This window comes from Rutidosis leptorrhynchoides, chromosome 1, assembly GCF_046630445.1.
Source record: "Rutidosis leptorrhynchoides isolate AG116_Rl617_1_P2 chromosome 1, CSIRO_AGI_Rlap_v1, whole genome shotgun sequence".
Classification (NCBI taxonomy): Eukaryota; Viridiplantae; Streptophyta; class Magnoliopsida; order Asterales; family Asteraceae; genus Rutidosis; species Rutidosis leptorrhynchoides.
In genome coordinates, this window is record NC_092333.1 from 699,823,794 (window position 1) to 699,839,544 (window position 15,751).

General features: G+C 33.8%; 1 protein-coding gene across 1 annotated transcript; it reads right to left on the bottom strand.

Moving 5' to 3' along the window:
• Nucleotides 1–11,700: 11,700 nt before the first annotated feature.
• On the bottom strand, nucleotides 11,701–14,661 carry LOC139886139 (ras-related protein RABB1c-like). The gene is made up of 6 exons (XM_071869883.1): nucleotides 14,523–14,661; nucleotides 13,323–13,462; nucleotides 13,117–13,199; nucleotides 12,565–12,769; nucleotides 12,115–12,183; nucleotides 11,701–11,996 (listed from the first exon to the last, which is right to left on the bottom strand). The coding sequence occupies exons 1-6, from the start codon at nucleotides 14,566–14,568 to the stop codon at nucleotides 11,904–11,906; spliced, it is 636 nt and encodes a 211-aa protein (XP_071725984.1). The 5' UTR covers nucleotides 14,569–14,661; the 3' UTR covers nucleotides 11,701–11,903.
• Nucleotides 14,662–15,751: the final 1,090 nt, after the last annotated feature.

Here is a 15,751-nt window from a genome sequence, read left to right on the forward strand (position 1 = left end):
TCATGGTAGACCTCTAGTTCTTGTTAAGAGGCTATCATCCTTGTACAGTTTACTAATTCTATTAACATACTGCCTTTCTAAAAAAATAGTTAATATGCGCAGCGACGGAGCTTGAACATTAACAATGAGGGGGCCAAAAAATCCAATCAAAACATGTAGTCTCAATTTGAATAAAGGGTTACATTCGATTGCTTAATTAATTATTCAAGGTCACTAAAATATTCTTAAACCACTAATTTTTGAATGAAATATGGAGGTATTGTTCAATAAAATAATATACATTGTATATAGTACTATATACAAATAATACAAAAGTTTAAGAATTGATGAAATAATAATAAATTCGATGAATAAAGTGTATGTTAGACGTTTCAAACTTCAATTTAATGGGGTTAAGTTTTGAAATTTACAAAACTAGTCCCTAAAATTGCAGAAATTGCTAGTGAGGACAAAACTTTTTGGGGGGACCATGACACCCCCTACCCTTATTATCCTCCGTCACTGAATATACGATTAGTTGGGGTAATTTTTCTTAATTTTATGTATCATGAGCAGTGTTGTAAATCTCTCGAGATCTCCTCGAGATCTCTCCCGAGATCTCGTTTTTAGAAGGCAACCGAGACGAGATGTTCATCTCCCGAGATTTCTCGGTCAACGGGGTCAAACTTAGTCAAAACCACGATTTCTCGGATATTCTTGCTAATTTATAAGATTTTGTTGTAAAATTCGTAATTTCTAAGATTTTCTCGAATATTTTTGTAAAATCTCGTAAAAAAGTATATAAATATACATATATTTATGTTTTTATGTATATTTTTATTAAAAAAAACTATAAAGTCAACGTAAGTCAACGTCCGAGATCTCCCCGAGATTATTCCGAAATGCCGGAATCCCCCTAAAAAAGTCCAAACGAGATCTCTCTGAGATCCGAATTCTCCAACCTTGATTACGGGGTTAGTTTTATTAGAGAATATTATAGAGATTAACATATTTAGTAATTAGATCTACTAATGAGTTTACGGTAATCTAGAAGTAATCGGTAATCGAGAAGTATATGGGACTTTGGGAAGCCAATGAAGTAATGATTTGTCATTTATTTTACTAAAGAAGATAAAATAAATAATGATACATGATAAAATTAATTAACTATAAAAGTAATGATCATGATCTATCCTTTCATTCGACCAACTATGATAATGACAAATGATAAACTCAATTAATCGGAGCATTGCTACATCAACATAAAAATTACGGAGTACAAAAGAAGTTTACCCAAAAGAACTTTTTACATCTTATTAACCAATTATATTTATTTTTCTTTTTCTCACGTCATTAGCTTTCTTAACTTATTGGTCAACATCAGTTTGAGATAATAATTTTTTGAATGAATCATTTCTCAATCAATTATAAAAGGGAGGAAAGTTAATACATAACACGTGTAAACAATTTATAATATTAGAAAAAATAATAAGAAAAGTAAAAGGAAGAAAAATTCATTTTTTTATAAATAAAATCTAATGGCGTTATAGTTAGTTATCAAATAAAGTAATTGTAAATCTTACTAAATTGTTTATTGATTATATTGCGTTCCGAAAGAATTGTTTATTGGTTGATTTGTAACTGGGATCACGTGCGTCACGTGGGCTTGTTACTTTGAGTAAAGCCGTCGACATGACCAAGTTACTTGAGAACAAATATAAAAAAAAAATTAAAAATGAAATGTGTTCCGTTCAAACGGGACAATGCAAGCTCTGAAATTAAGGGATGAGAAACATTCATTTTTTGCCTCATGTCGTTAAATGAATTAAGAATAAATTTCACATTTACTGTATTATACAGATTATATACGGAGTAATAATATAATTCTATTTATTATTTATATTTATGTACCTATATAGTGATTGTTGTAAAAAACTCGATTACTTGCCGATTAATCTCTGATTAATCATTTTTAGGAGCAATCCGTTTCGATTTTTCAAAATCCGTTTAATTATTCGGTCAACGTTAATTGATGGATCAAAATCAAATGTGTTAATCAAAGTTGGCCAAAGTCAAAGTTGGTCAACATTTTAACATGAATTTTAGCTAAAACTTTATAGTTTATGAACAAAATGAACAGTTTTAAACAATTATGATAAAATTTATGTTTATTCTATATTTACACATATAATATTTGAAATTTAGTAATTAATGTATAAAGTACAATCCGATTAATCCCTAATTAATCTCTGAATTGCCGATTATTTCTTCCAAAATCCCAACCGATTAATCTCCGAATAGCGAATTTTGCGACCTTGAGTGCGTGTCCATTTTTTCAATGTTTATTTCCAGGTCAAAAATGGACTTGAAATTAATTAAAGTGGGGTGTCCATTGGGATGTCCAGGTCAAATATGACTGTTAGAATAGAGATAAGCCCGATCCGTTTGTGGGATTAGGGCTTCTAGGGTTTGGTTGTAGCCTCTATAAATATTGATCAATAAAATATTATAACCTACGAAGTTTAATTATTTAACATGGTATCAGTCGGTTTTCTAAACCCAAATCATTTAGTCGGCAGTCATCCTCCGGTCGTTGACTATACGCCGACTAACCGGAGGGATATCCATCTCTTTCACCATATCCGTTTTTATTTCTATTATTTTGATTACTTTTCTCTTGCGTATTTTCTCAACGAATGTGATCTGCAAAATTGTTTATGCAAAAGTATATGTGCTACTTTATTTCTTATTATTATATTTTTTATTTATTACTCATCCTATCACCTATGTTGCAACACGACACCTGTGTGCAATACCGCCAACACCTATGTTCTATGGAAAAACTCTTTTAGTTTCACTTCTTTTTTTTTCTTTTAACTGACCAAAAAAAAAATCAACATGTCGTTCTTTTGATTTTCTCTTGTTTGATTCTCGTGAATTCTTTTTGCCAATCTTTTTTTAATCCTCTGTTAACCTTATTGATACTTTCAGATCACGGTTTATGATTTACCTACTTTATTTAATACTAATAATCAGTGAGAATGAGCCGCCTAGCTTAACTAGGTTCCAAACCTAGAAAGAAAAGAGGAATATTAAAAAAAAAAAAAGTCTCTTGTTTGCAGCGTTGAAGAAGATTGTATCGGTAATAAAAGTTCAAAGCCCAAGTTCTGCTCAATTCTTAGGGAAGCAAGCCACGACGTAAAAAAAAAAACGTTACGGAAAAGGAAACGCAGTCAAGCAACGCAACCAATCAACGATATCAATCAATTCGATATAACATATTAGAGAAAAAATTGTGTTTTTATTTATTCTTTTTATGTTTATCTTTTTCTTCTAGTCCGAATTTTTGCAATATCGCTGTTCGGACTATCGGAGAGTGTTAGAATAGAGATAAACCCGACCCGTTTGTGGGATTAGGGCTTCTAGGGTTTGGTCGTGGCCACTATAAATATTGATCAATAAAATATTATAACTTACGGGGTTTAATTATTTAACAATGACGTGGACCAATAAGAAAATAGAATAATTTAAAAAAAAATATTACACCTACCGTCGGTCCAGGGACAATTGGAGGCAACGGTGGAGTGGAAGCCGAGGTGGTATCCATGTCGACCTCGCGTCAGGTGGTGGACGGTGGAATGGAAGTCGGGCACCGAGTGCTCTATTGGGTCGTTTTATACAAAAATTTCTAAAAGGTTTTACATAGAAGATTGGGTGATCACTACAACCTTCTTAATTTTTCTAACAATTTTATACTCCGTAAAATGTCTATTATGTCCTTCAATTAATGTATTATCTGAACTAATAGTTTTCTTAACAAAGTAAGTAAGAGAATAAGTTATCAGTAACGTTTTGCTGACTTTCATATATAAAAAAGTAGAATTGGAGTTTCATTGACTTATTAGTTTTATTTTGAATAAAAGAGACTTAACTTGGGAAATATAAAAACAAAGTAATGTGAACTTTTTTTTTTGGGACGGATGAAGTATTATATATAGGGTGGATATGCTATTTTCGTCACTTTTAGAATGTCGAGTGTAAGTTCGGTCTACAGATGTTATTATGTCTTACGTATGCGTGTTCGCAGACGTTTTTACTGCAGACTGTTTGTTTTTCTAAAGACATAAGATAAAATAATGTCTAATTTTGTCTGCAACCTCGCAGACTTAGAAATGTGTTTCTAACTGCTGTAGACATGGTTAAGTTATTTTGAGACATACAAACAAACAGTCTTCAATATTAAGCATATAGACCTTCCGACCACATCTTCTTTACAGACGTGGTCCGCAAATCTTCAAACAAAAATATCTTAAAAAACAAACACCACCTTATTGTATGTTAATTTGGATCTTGCTTGGTACTTTAGTTTGTTAGCTTTATAGTGTTTATGTTCATTAGGTTTCGTTGATGTTAGTTTGGTTAGGTTTCGTTTAGTGTTGGCTCGCATTCGGTTAGTTTTCTTTGGGCGGGGCGTTTGCTAAAGTCGGTTTTTTGTATCTTGTATTAAAGCTGTTTTAAGTTGTGTTGTATATAAGTTTATTATTGTTTTTTGACAAAAATAAAAAATGAAGGAAAAAATTAATAATTCGCGGTGTACCTTTGGCTAGTTGATAAATATCGACCGCTTTAAAAAATCTAACTGGATTGTACTTTGAACAAAACTTGTACGGTATCTAATTTGTCAGACGTTAAATAGCTAAAGGAATAAAGCATATTCCGATATCTATATTAGATATCACGATGTATATATTAAAAAAAAAATTACTGCTAGCCTCCATTTGGTCCCACACAAGGTTGCAAAATTCGCTATTCGGAGATTAATCGGTCGGAATTTTGGAAGGATTAATCGGCAATTCAGAAATAAATCGGGAATTAATCGAATCGTACTTTATACATTAAATATTAAATTTCAAAAATTATATGCGTGAATATAGAAAAAAATTCATAAACATAAACATAAACTTTTAACATAACCGTCTAAAATTATTCATATTGTTCATCAACTATAAAGTTCTAGCCTAAATTCATGTTAAAATGTTAACCAACTTTGACTTTGGCCGACTTTGATTACCACATTCGACTTTGACCCATTAATTGACGTTGACCTAATAATTAAGCGGATTTTGAAAAATTTGAATAGGTTGATCTTAAAAATGATTAATCAAGAATTAATCGGCGAGTAATCAGGTTTTTTACAAACACTGCACACACTCAGTGTGCTCTTAGGGCCTTTGTAGGCATGAAAAAATACCCCCAAAAGGCCTGATGTTAATCATGGATTAATAAGATCGGAGATATAACATTTCTCTCTCTTTGACTTTTCCTCTCACTTCTCACTAGAAACCCTTTTTTCAAAAACCCAGCTCTTTTCCCGATCTGATCCTTTCACTCTTGTAGATCTAGTCACCGTCTCTGTTTTGTAGCTTTTGGGCATTCCGGACGTCCGGCCACCGGCATCTCGCCGGTGGTGTCTGATTTTTTTGCTTTATCTGTAATAATGGCGGCCTCCAGTCACTTTTTCGGCGTTATTGATCTCCGTTCGTGCTCTCCGGTCTTCCTTCAACCTCCAGGCGGCGATTCCGGGTCTTTGTTCTCGGGATCTGGATTTGTTGGGGTTTTATCGGCAGGTCTTCGAAGTTGGTCTCGCCGGTCTTCCACTCCGCTTCTCAGTGACGGTTTCTTTCCTTTTCAGGTTATAGGCGATGAATTCATGTTTGAATTCTACAATCTTTATGGCAAGGTCTCTGTTTAGTTTTGCGGATTGGTTGTTGTGTTCCGGCGAGTGTTGCCGCCTTGTGTGTTTTCCCGTGGATCCGGTGGCCTGAGTGTCACCTGCGGTTATTGAGGACGGTTGACGGCTGCTAGCGGCCTTGAGGGTTGCTAGCGGCTGATGATTGTTCTTGGTGGCTGCAGGAGGCTACAATTAACGGGTGGGGGTTGCAGCTCTGGCTATGGTGGCTGTTCGGCGACCGTTGACGGTTACCGGTGGCCGGTGGCTGTTGGTGGTTGCCGGTAGTATGTGGTGTGGTGGCGGCAGTCATGGACTGCTGATAACGTCCAGTGTTCATCGGTTGTCGTCAGCGGTCTATACTTGTTGTTTGTTGGTTGTTTGGATCTGCTTGGTTATTTGTCCTTAGAAAATTTGGCGGGGATGGCCTGGTCTCTTTCGTTTGATTCCGCGATTAGCGCTGGTTGGTTACTGCTTGTCTTTGTAGTTCATGCCTTTCCCGTAGTCGTGTCTATTAGGGTGGGCACGATGTTGTTGCCGACGTGTGTCGACTTAAGTTGACCTCGGAAAATTGATGTATACTGGAGTGTTCTCTCGGGGTCTTTTTTTCCGCTCGAACGGGGTTTCGATCTGATTCGACAGGTTTGTGTCGGGTACGAGAGGCTATTTTGGTTTGCAGGCCTCGGGTTAGGTGCTGCTGGAGTGCCCGGTGAAATGTCCCGTTCTTATTGATTAAAAACGTTCCATATTAATTGATTTCGTTGCGAGGTTTTGACCTCTATATGAGACGTTTTTCAAAGACTGCATTCATTTTTAAAACAAACCATAACCTTTATTTCATAAATAAAGGTTTAAAAAGCTTTACGTAGATTATCAAATAATGATAATCTAAAATATCCTGTTTACACACGACCATTACATAATGGTTTACAATACAAATATGTTACATCGAAATCAGTTTCTTGAATGCAGTTTTTACACAATATCATACAAACATGGACTCCAAATCTTGTCCTTATTTTAGTATGCAACAGCGGAAGCTCTTAATATTTACCTGAGAATAAACATGCTTTAAACGTCAACAAAAATGTTGGTGAGTTATAGGTTTAACCTATATATATCAAATCGTAACAATAGACCACAAGATTTCATATTTCAATACACATCCCATACATAGAGATAAAAATCATTCATATGGTGAACACCTGGTAACCGACAATAACAAGATGCATATATAAGAATATCCCCATCATTCCGGGACACCCTTCGGATATGATATAAATTTCGAAGTACTAAAGCATCCGGTACTTTGGATGGGGTTTGTTAGGCCCAATAGATCTATCTTTAGGATTCGCGTCAATTAGGGTGTCTGTTCCCTAATTCTTAGATTACCAGACTTAATAAAAAGGGGCATATTCGATTTCGATAATTCAACCATAGAATGTAGTTTCACGTACTTGTGTCTATTTTGTAAATCATTTATAAAACCTGCATGTATTCTCATCCCAAAAATATTAGATTTTAAAAGTGGGACTATAACTCACTTTCACAGATTTTTACTTCGTCGGGAAGTAAGACTTGGCCACTGTTGATTCACGAACCTATAACAATATATACATATATATTAAAGTATGTTCAAAATATATTTACAACACTTTTAATATATTTTGATGTTTTAAGTTTATTAAGTCAGCTGTCCTCGTTAGTAACCTATAACTAGTTGTCCACAGTTAGATGTACAGAAATAAATCGATAAATATTATCTTGAATCAATCCACGACCCATTGTATACGTATCTCAGTATTGATCACAACTCAAACTATATATATTTTGGAATCAACCTCAACCCTGTATAGCTAACTCCAACATTCACATATAGAGTGTCTATGGTTGTTCCGAAATATATATAGATGTGTCGACATGATAGGTCGAAACATTGTATACGTGTCTATGGTATCTCAAGATTACATAATATACAATACAAGTTGATTAAGTTATGGTTGGAATAGATTTATTACCAATTTTCACGTAGCTAAAATGAGAAAAATTATTCAATCTTGTTTTACCCATAACTTCTTCATTTTAAATCCGTTTTGAGTGAATCAAATTGCTATGGTTTCATATTGAACTCTATTTTATGAATCTAAACAGAAAAAGTATAGGTTTATAGTCGGAAAAATAAGTTACAAGTCGTTTTTGTAAAGGTAGTCATTTCAGTCGAAAGAACGACGTCTAGATGACCATTTTAGAAAACATACTTCCACTTTGAGTTTAACCATAATTTTTGGATATAGTTTCATGTTCATAATAAAAATCATTTTCTCAGAATAACAACTTTTAAATCAAAGTTTATCATAGTTTTTAATTAACTAACCCAAAACAGCCCGCGGTGTTACTACGACGGCGTAAATCCGGTTTTACGGTGTTTTTCGTGTTTCCAGGTTTTAAATCATTAAGTTAGCATATCATATAGATATAGAACATGTGTTTAGTTGATTTTAAAAGTCAAGTTAGAAGGATTAACTTTTGTTTGCGAACAAGTTTAGAATTAACTAAACTATGTTCTAGTGATTACAAGTTTAAACCTTCGAATAAGATAGCTTTATATGTATGAATCGAATGATGTTATGAACATCATTACTACCTTAATTTCCTTGGATAAACCTACTGGAAAAGAGAAAAATGGATCTAGCTTCAATGGATCCTTGGATGGCTCGAAGTTCTTGAAGCAGAATCATGACACGAAAACAAGTTCAAGTAAGATCATCACTTGAAATAAGATTGTTATAGTTATAGAAATTGAACCAAAGTTTGAATATGATTATTACCTTGTATTAGAATGATAACCTACTGTAAGAAACAAAGATTTCTTGAGGTTGGATGATCACCTTACAAGATTGGAAGTGAGCTAGCAAACTTGAAAGTATTCTTGATTTTATGAAACTAGAACTTTTGGAATTTATGAATAACACTTAGAACTTGAAGATAGAACTTGAGAGAGATCAATTAGATGAAGAAAATTGAAGAATGAAAGTGTTTGTAGGTGTTTTTGGTCGTTGGTGTATGGATTAGATATAAAGGATATGTAATTTTGTTTTCATGTAAATAAGTCATGAATGATTACTCATATTTTTGTAATTTTATGAGATATTTCATGCTAGTTGCCAAATGATGGTTCCCACATGTGTTAGGTGACTCACATGGGCTGCTAAGAGCTGATCATTGGAGTGTATATACCAATAGTACATACATCTAAAAGCTGTGTATTGTACGAGTACGAATACGGGTGCATACGAGTAGAATTGTTGATGAAACTGAACGAGGATGTAATTGTAAGCATTTTTGTTAAGTAGAAGTATTTTGATAAGTGTATTGAAGTCTTTCAAAAGTGTATAAATACATATTAAAACACTACATGTATATACATTTTAACTGAGTCGTTAAGTCATCGTTAGTCGTTACATGTAAGTGTTGTTTTGAAACCTTTAGGTTAACGATCTTGTTAAATGTTGTTAACCCAATGTTTATAATATCAAATGAGATTTTAAATTATTATATTATCATGATATTATCATGTATGAATATCTCTTAATATGATATATATACATTAAATGTCTTTACAACGATAATCGTTACATATATGTCTCGTTTAAAAATCATTAAGTTAGTAGTCTTGTTTTTACATATGTAGTTCATTGTTAATATACTTTATGATATGTTTTCTTATCATAGTATCATGTTAACTATATATATATATATCCATATATATGTCATCATATAGTTTTTACAAGTTTTAACGTTCGTGAATCACCGATCAACTTGGGTGGTCAATTGTCTATATGAAACATATTTCAATTAATCAAGTCTTAACAAGTTTGATTGCTTAACATGTTGGAAACATTTAATCATGTAAATATCAATCTCAATTAATATATATAAACATGGAAAAGTTCGGGTCACTACACCCGGTGTTCTATTTAGTTATGCGGTTCTTGATTAGCGGCGATTGCTGTGTTAGATACGAGTTAGGTTTTATGTATATTTTAGATTTAGGTTTGGTGGTTCGTTCGGTTGTACTGTTTCATTTTAGATTTCATTTTCAATGTGCTCGCTCTCATCCAATGTTATCGTCAATTGTTTGTAAGACGATCATAGCGAGACCTTTCAATTATATTCGTTTGTATGTACCACCGGATCTTTATGATCTTTTATATATATATTAATATTTTCGCAAAAAAAAAAATAAATAAATATCGGAGATGATTTTTCCACACTTATTTTTAGTCCATCCACACCATTTTAATCAAAATACCCATAATACCCTTATAAGTACGTGCTTAAAAATTACGGTACATAATTAATTACATTATTTGAGCTGATTGAAACCATTCCAATTCATACAAATTACTCCGTATACTGTGATATATATCGCCATTCTAATTGAAGCTATTCCTATTCAATTGCACTCATTTTTGCTTTTTTTCAAAATTTATATTCATCTTCTCCAAAAAATTAAAAAAAAATTCACCAACAATCACCACAAACTTTGTTACCATTTTTTCCAACTTCCCATCTTTAATCAACATGATATGCATACTTTAGTCAAAATATGTAAGTGATAAACTTGAATGTGTAGCAGGGTAATCGGCGGTATCTCGCCGGAAAATACAAACAAACCGCCCAGATTGCATTTCCGGCCGTTTTGCATTGGGTGGTGTGTGGCGGCACTTCGTTAACGAACTCCGCTAAGATTTAGTGCAGTAGGTTCGTAAGGCCACTTGCTATGGTATAGAATTTTCACACTATTTTTACCCACCACATCAGCGCCACATTAGCACAAACCCTTTAACATTTCTTTCACATTCCTTTCACTAAACGCTCACTATCATAAACTTCACCACCCCATTTTACCCATTTTTTATAATTATTTAAAATTTAAAATATAAATATAAATAACATTTATAAACTAAATAAAAAAAATACGAATTAGAAAAAAAATAATAAAAAAGCCGATTACATTAATTAATAAAAATACGCTTACATTAAAATTAAACTACGAGTACAAAAAAAGCACGAGTAAAAAAAAACACTAGTACATAAACAAAATACCGATTAATCGGTATAATAACCATCCGCACTACCATCGGTTTCGTGAGGAAGCTCGTCCCAAATACGTTTCATATACAACACGACATTTGCGGATTTGATTATTGCGGTTCCGAGTAGCCACGCCCATTTATCGTTATTCTCGAGCCACTCGAAGACCTTGTTTTCGTTATTCCAGTATGTAAAATGCGAAATCTCATCGCAATGAGCGTTTCGCCTTAAATAATCTAACAAGTCGCCAACTCGAAGGCCCGTAACCGGCACATTTACATAATCGACCCCCCACCGACGTAGCGGTCCATGTCATCGGAAAACAACCCGCCGCCGTGAATCTCGAACGTAACAGTATTTGTGGAAACCATTTTTGTGTATAAAATTTGAGTGAGATAAGTTGATAGGTTAAAAATTGAAAGTGAGGATTTATGTTTTTGGTTAAGTAATGGGGTATTTATATAAAAAAGTGGGTTGGAAAAAAGAAAAAGAAAAAAAAAAAGGCAACGGATAAAATTTCAAAAAATTGAAGTGGGCCCCACTTTTCATCCGTTACACTCGTTGCAGCACCCACTGGCGACGGGTGTGGCGATTTGCTGGTGGTGGTGGTCAAAGGGTGGCGGTCCGCTGGCGGTAGTGGTCACGGACCATAGCAAATGGCCTAAGGAGATTTCGAATTTCATGGTGGTGATGGTGGTTTAGGGGGTTTATCGTTTGGAAGAGAGATAATAAGTTTACAAGGGAGGGGATGTACATGTGCGTGAGGATTTGTGTTATCGGAGTATTCTTTAAATCCATCCATTTAGTTTAATTTGAAGGGTATAATAGTCACTTAACATAATTTGGTGTGGATGGATAAAAAACAAGTGTGAAAGGATCACCTCCCAAGTAAGATAGTTACAGAAACTTCTGAAGGTGTTAAATTCGGAACCAAAAGTGAATAAAAGCAACTGAAACTTAAACATACATATGTTAAGCAACGCAAGAATTACACAAACTCAAACACATCTATATCTATATACCAATGACTGTAATTTTTTTTTTTTCACAAAGTAATTAAGCTTAAATATGAAAAGAGTTGTTTATGGAGTCACGATATTTAACTGCAACAACCCCCTGCTTGAGATGACGACCCATCTCTCCCTCCAGAAGACCCAGGGACTCCACCATATCCAACTTTAATCCCATAAGACTGTCATCCATACCGATATAAAATATTAGCTAGCAATTTTAAAATTATTAAAGTAGATGCAACTTAAACTGAACATGAAAAAAAAGGTAAGTTTGTAAGAAGATATAGTAAAACTTGCCTCATTTGATACGTCAAAAACCCCATCTTGAATCTTTTTGTAGATTGTTCCAGCTGTGTTAATGAATGCCTGACAGATAAATTCAATATTAAAAGCAGAAAATAGTGGAATATGCAGTTCATACGCGTTGCAAGTAGTCAAGTAGATATGGTAATGCCGACCCATCTATTTTTGAAAGGGTTGATTTGATAAACTATCATTGTATTAGTATAGTTTTCGCAAGCAGATTATATGAATCTTTGATAAAACTATAAGTGAACAAACAAGTGCTTCTTGGTACCCCAAACCCAAGCTACCCGTTAGTAAAAACTGGCTAACTCCATGCCAAGCCCGTTTGACCCGTTACCAACCCGCTCATCTTCTCAATTCTAAACGCAATTCACAGAATACAAGTAGTGATATCGGACCGTGGATATCATTCATTAATGATATAAGAAAACACTTGTGTACCTCCTCAACATTCTGAGCAGTTTTTGCAGAAGCTTCCATGAATATTAAGCCATGTTCCTTTGCAAATTGTTCTCCTTCTTCAGTGCTAACAGCTCTTCTGTGTGCAAGATCACTCTTGTTACCGATAAGCATGATGGTCATGTTTGCGTTTGCATGCTGCCTGGCATCCTCTAACCAGCTTGCAAGATGATTAAAAGTTTCCCTCCTGCACATTAAAAAATAAATACTCTTTATAAACAGAGACATTAAAATAAACCATTCAGGCAAGCCTGAGTGGCCACCGAGTTGCCCAATGAAGCACACCACCCGGGTTCAATTCCTGGCCATGCCAAATTGTTCAAAAAGGTAGTGTGACTAGAGGGTGCGCATAATGCGCAATTCACCCGGTACCAGGTCTCGCGCTCGGGGGGCTTGATTACCCGAGGTTTTACCTTCTATGGGGGAGCCAATGTGCTCGTTCATAGGAGGGTTTCCTCGCTTACCCAAAATAAAATAAAATAAATAAACATACATTTTTTAAGATATACAACTAGACCATATCCACGAGCATACCTGGTTATGTCATAAACAAGAAGTGCACCAGCAGCACCTCTATAGTAAGACCTTGTAATAGATCTAAATGATTCTTGACCAGCCTAACAGATAATAAAGAACAAATAAAGATTCAGATACAAAACCGTTTAACATTGAGAGCCATGGGTAACGAGAATGGTTAAACAGAGGAATTAAAAGTAAATGAAACAAAGATGTTAACGAACCGTGTCCCATATCTGCAGCTTTATTGGTTTGTTGTCAATCGTGATCATTCTGGCTCCAAATTCAACGCCAATTGTTAAATCATGAACAGGCTGAAAACGTTTGTCTGTGAACTGCAGAAGAAGGCACGATTTTCCAACCCCTGCATAGAAAACAAAAAAAACCTTAGTTGCAAATTTTTTCGACAATAGAAGTACCAATGTCCAAACAACACAGCTTTACAGATCGAGAAAGTAAGCAGACGTTTAAGGAATATCAAGCAGTCTTATCTCAATTTCTACAATACATATAGCACATTATACAGTTTTTACTATGAAGCGACCAATTTATCTACTGCCGATTCCTAATATACAATACAATACTACAAATTCAATGATCAATCATATACATATATTACCTTACGTCAATAACTAATCCATTTATTCATTTCCATACACAACCTTTGAGATTAGTCAATTTCTTTCTCCTAATGACCTTGCTAACTTAACATGTACTTTACATAATTAAACTACTAAACATCATCTTCAAGATCCAAAAATACGCATAAGGTTTAAGAGAACAAAAAAGGCAAGAAGCACTATATCGAGATGTCACTTAAATCGGTACTTACTTGTATGATAACACGTGAACTTTTCCTTTATTTAATCGCAAACAAGTTTCAATATACTCACACATACACCATCTCCTCTTTAAATATAGTTAGAAACATAAATCCAACTAGATAAACATTAAATATCCAGCCTATAGATTTCTGTCTTGAAATGACGCAATTTCATCGTTCCAGAATGAGCCAATCTAGTCCATCACATAGAATGGTTAAAAGTATTTGAATTATTATTTTTCAATTTAAAAGTTGTGTTGTTTCAATGATATTCATCACACACAAGCAGTACTAGACTACAAGAAGGATAATGACTAACCTACCCCCAATGATAGATCAAACTAATAGTTGATCTACATAATTAATACTCCAAGTATTACTAATTCCGCTAACCCTAAACGTATGTTGCTTATAGTGCATCGAAATCATAGTCAAATCTATGATGAAACTACTGTTCAATTAATTATGTGGAAATCTAGGTCTCCAAACTATGAGTAGCAAATTTATGATGAATATATATATTTATTCGATACAGAATTAAATTGAAGTAACAATCATATGATATACGAAATATTAAAGAGATTGAAAACAATTAAATTACCAGTATCTCCGATGATGATGTACTTGAATAGATACGCATAAGACATGGTTACTCAAATCTATAGAACACCGGATTGATAGGTAAGATTACTTGTTGATTTGCAGTTTATTGAATCAGCGATCGAATGAATTTGAGAATCTGTGTAGAAACAGAATTAGGAGATTTCAGTATACGTACGAAAGATATGAATGCTAAAACAAAAGGGGAAACTGCGAAATTGTGTTGTGTTTGGAATTTGGATGCTTAGCTGTCACGGATATGAACTACGAAAGACGTGTCGGTGTGTTTGTATACCCCGCTTAGTTAGTTTATACGGTGTATTTTTTACTTATATTATACTGCGTATATTATTATTATTATTATTATTATTATTATTATTATTATTATTATTATTATTATTATTATTATTATTATTATTATTATTATTATTTTTCCTCTGCAAATAATGAGTATAAACAACGGCGTATCGATAGATGAAAAAGACGTATAAGAATGACACAATAACCGCTAGGTTCGAAACTAGAAAACGAAGAAAACTTAAATCACTATTTATAAACGAACCGAATTAGAGCAACAAGCAAACAACACATTGAACCGAACCTAACCTAACCACTTATTATATTATTACTAGTACTATTACTATTATTTATAATATACTCCGTATTATTTATTTAAAATCTAGTTTTTATCAATTTTTATACTAATTATCTTTTTTTTCTGAACGGCGGTATTAAGGTCACTGATGAGGGCATTACTGACACACCCGATCATATCCTGGAAGTCATGAGTCATGCTCATTTCCTATACCCGTTTGGAGAAAACCTCAAGTTATTGCATCCAAATGGATTGAACCCACCATTTGCAAGAACCCCAGAGGATATGTGAAACGATCCGTTCATATACATTATAAACGATTCACAATAGTTGATTTCATTGCGAGGTACTTGACCTCTATATGATACATTTTACAAACATTGCATTCGTTTTTAAAAGATAAACTTTTATTTACATCGAAAGTTGACGGCATGCATACCCTTTCATAATATATCCATCTATAATTGACTTAATAATAATCTTGATGAACTCGACGACTCGAATGCAACATCTTTTGAAATATGTCATGAATGACTCCAAGTAATGTCTCTAATATGAGCTAATGCACAGCGGAAGATTTCTTTCATACATGAGAATAAACATGCTTTCAAGTGTCAACCAAAAGGTTGGTTAGT

What these genes read in the sequence shown, in the direction of transcription:
- LOC139886139 (XM_071869883.1), bottom strand. Translation starts at nt 14,568, where the DNA reads ATGTCTTATGCGTATCTATTCAAGTACATCATCATCGGAGATACTG. An exon ending in AGCTGCAGATATGGGACACG is followed by an intron (nt 13,200 to 13,322) that starts GTTCGTTAACAT and finishes ATTATCTGTTAG; the next exon opens with GCTGGTCAAGAATCATTTAG. An exon ending in CTTGTTTATGACATAACCAG is followed by an intron (nt 12,770 to 13,116) that starts GTATGCTCGTGG and finishes TTTAATGTGCAG; the next exon opens with GAGGGAAACTTTTAATCATC.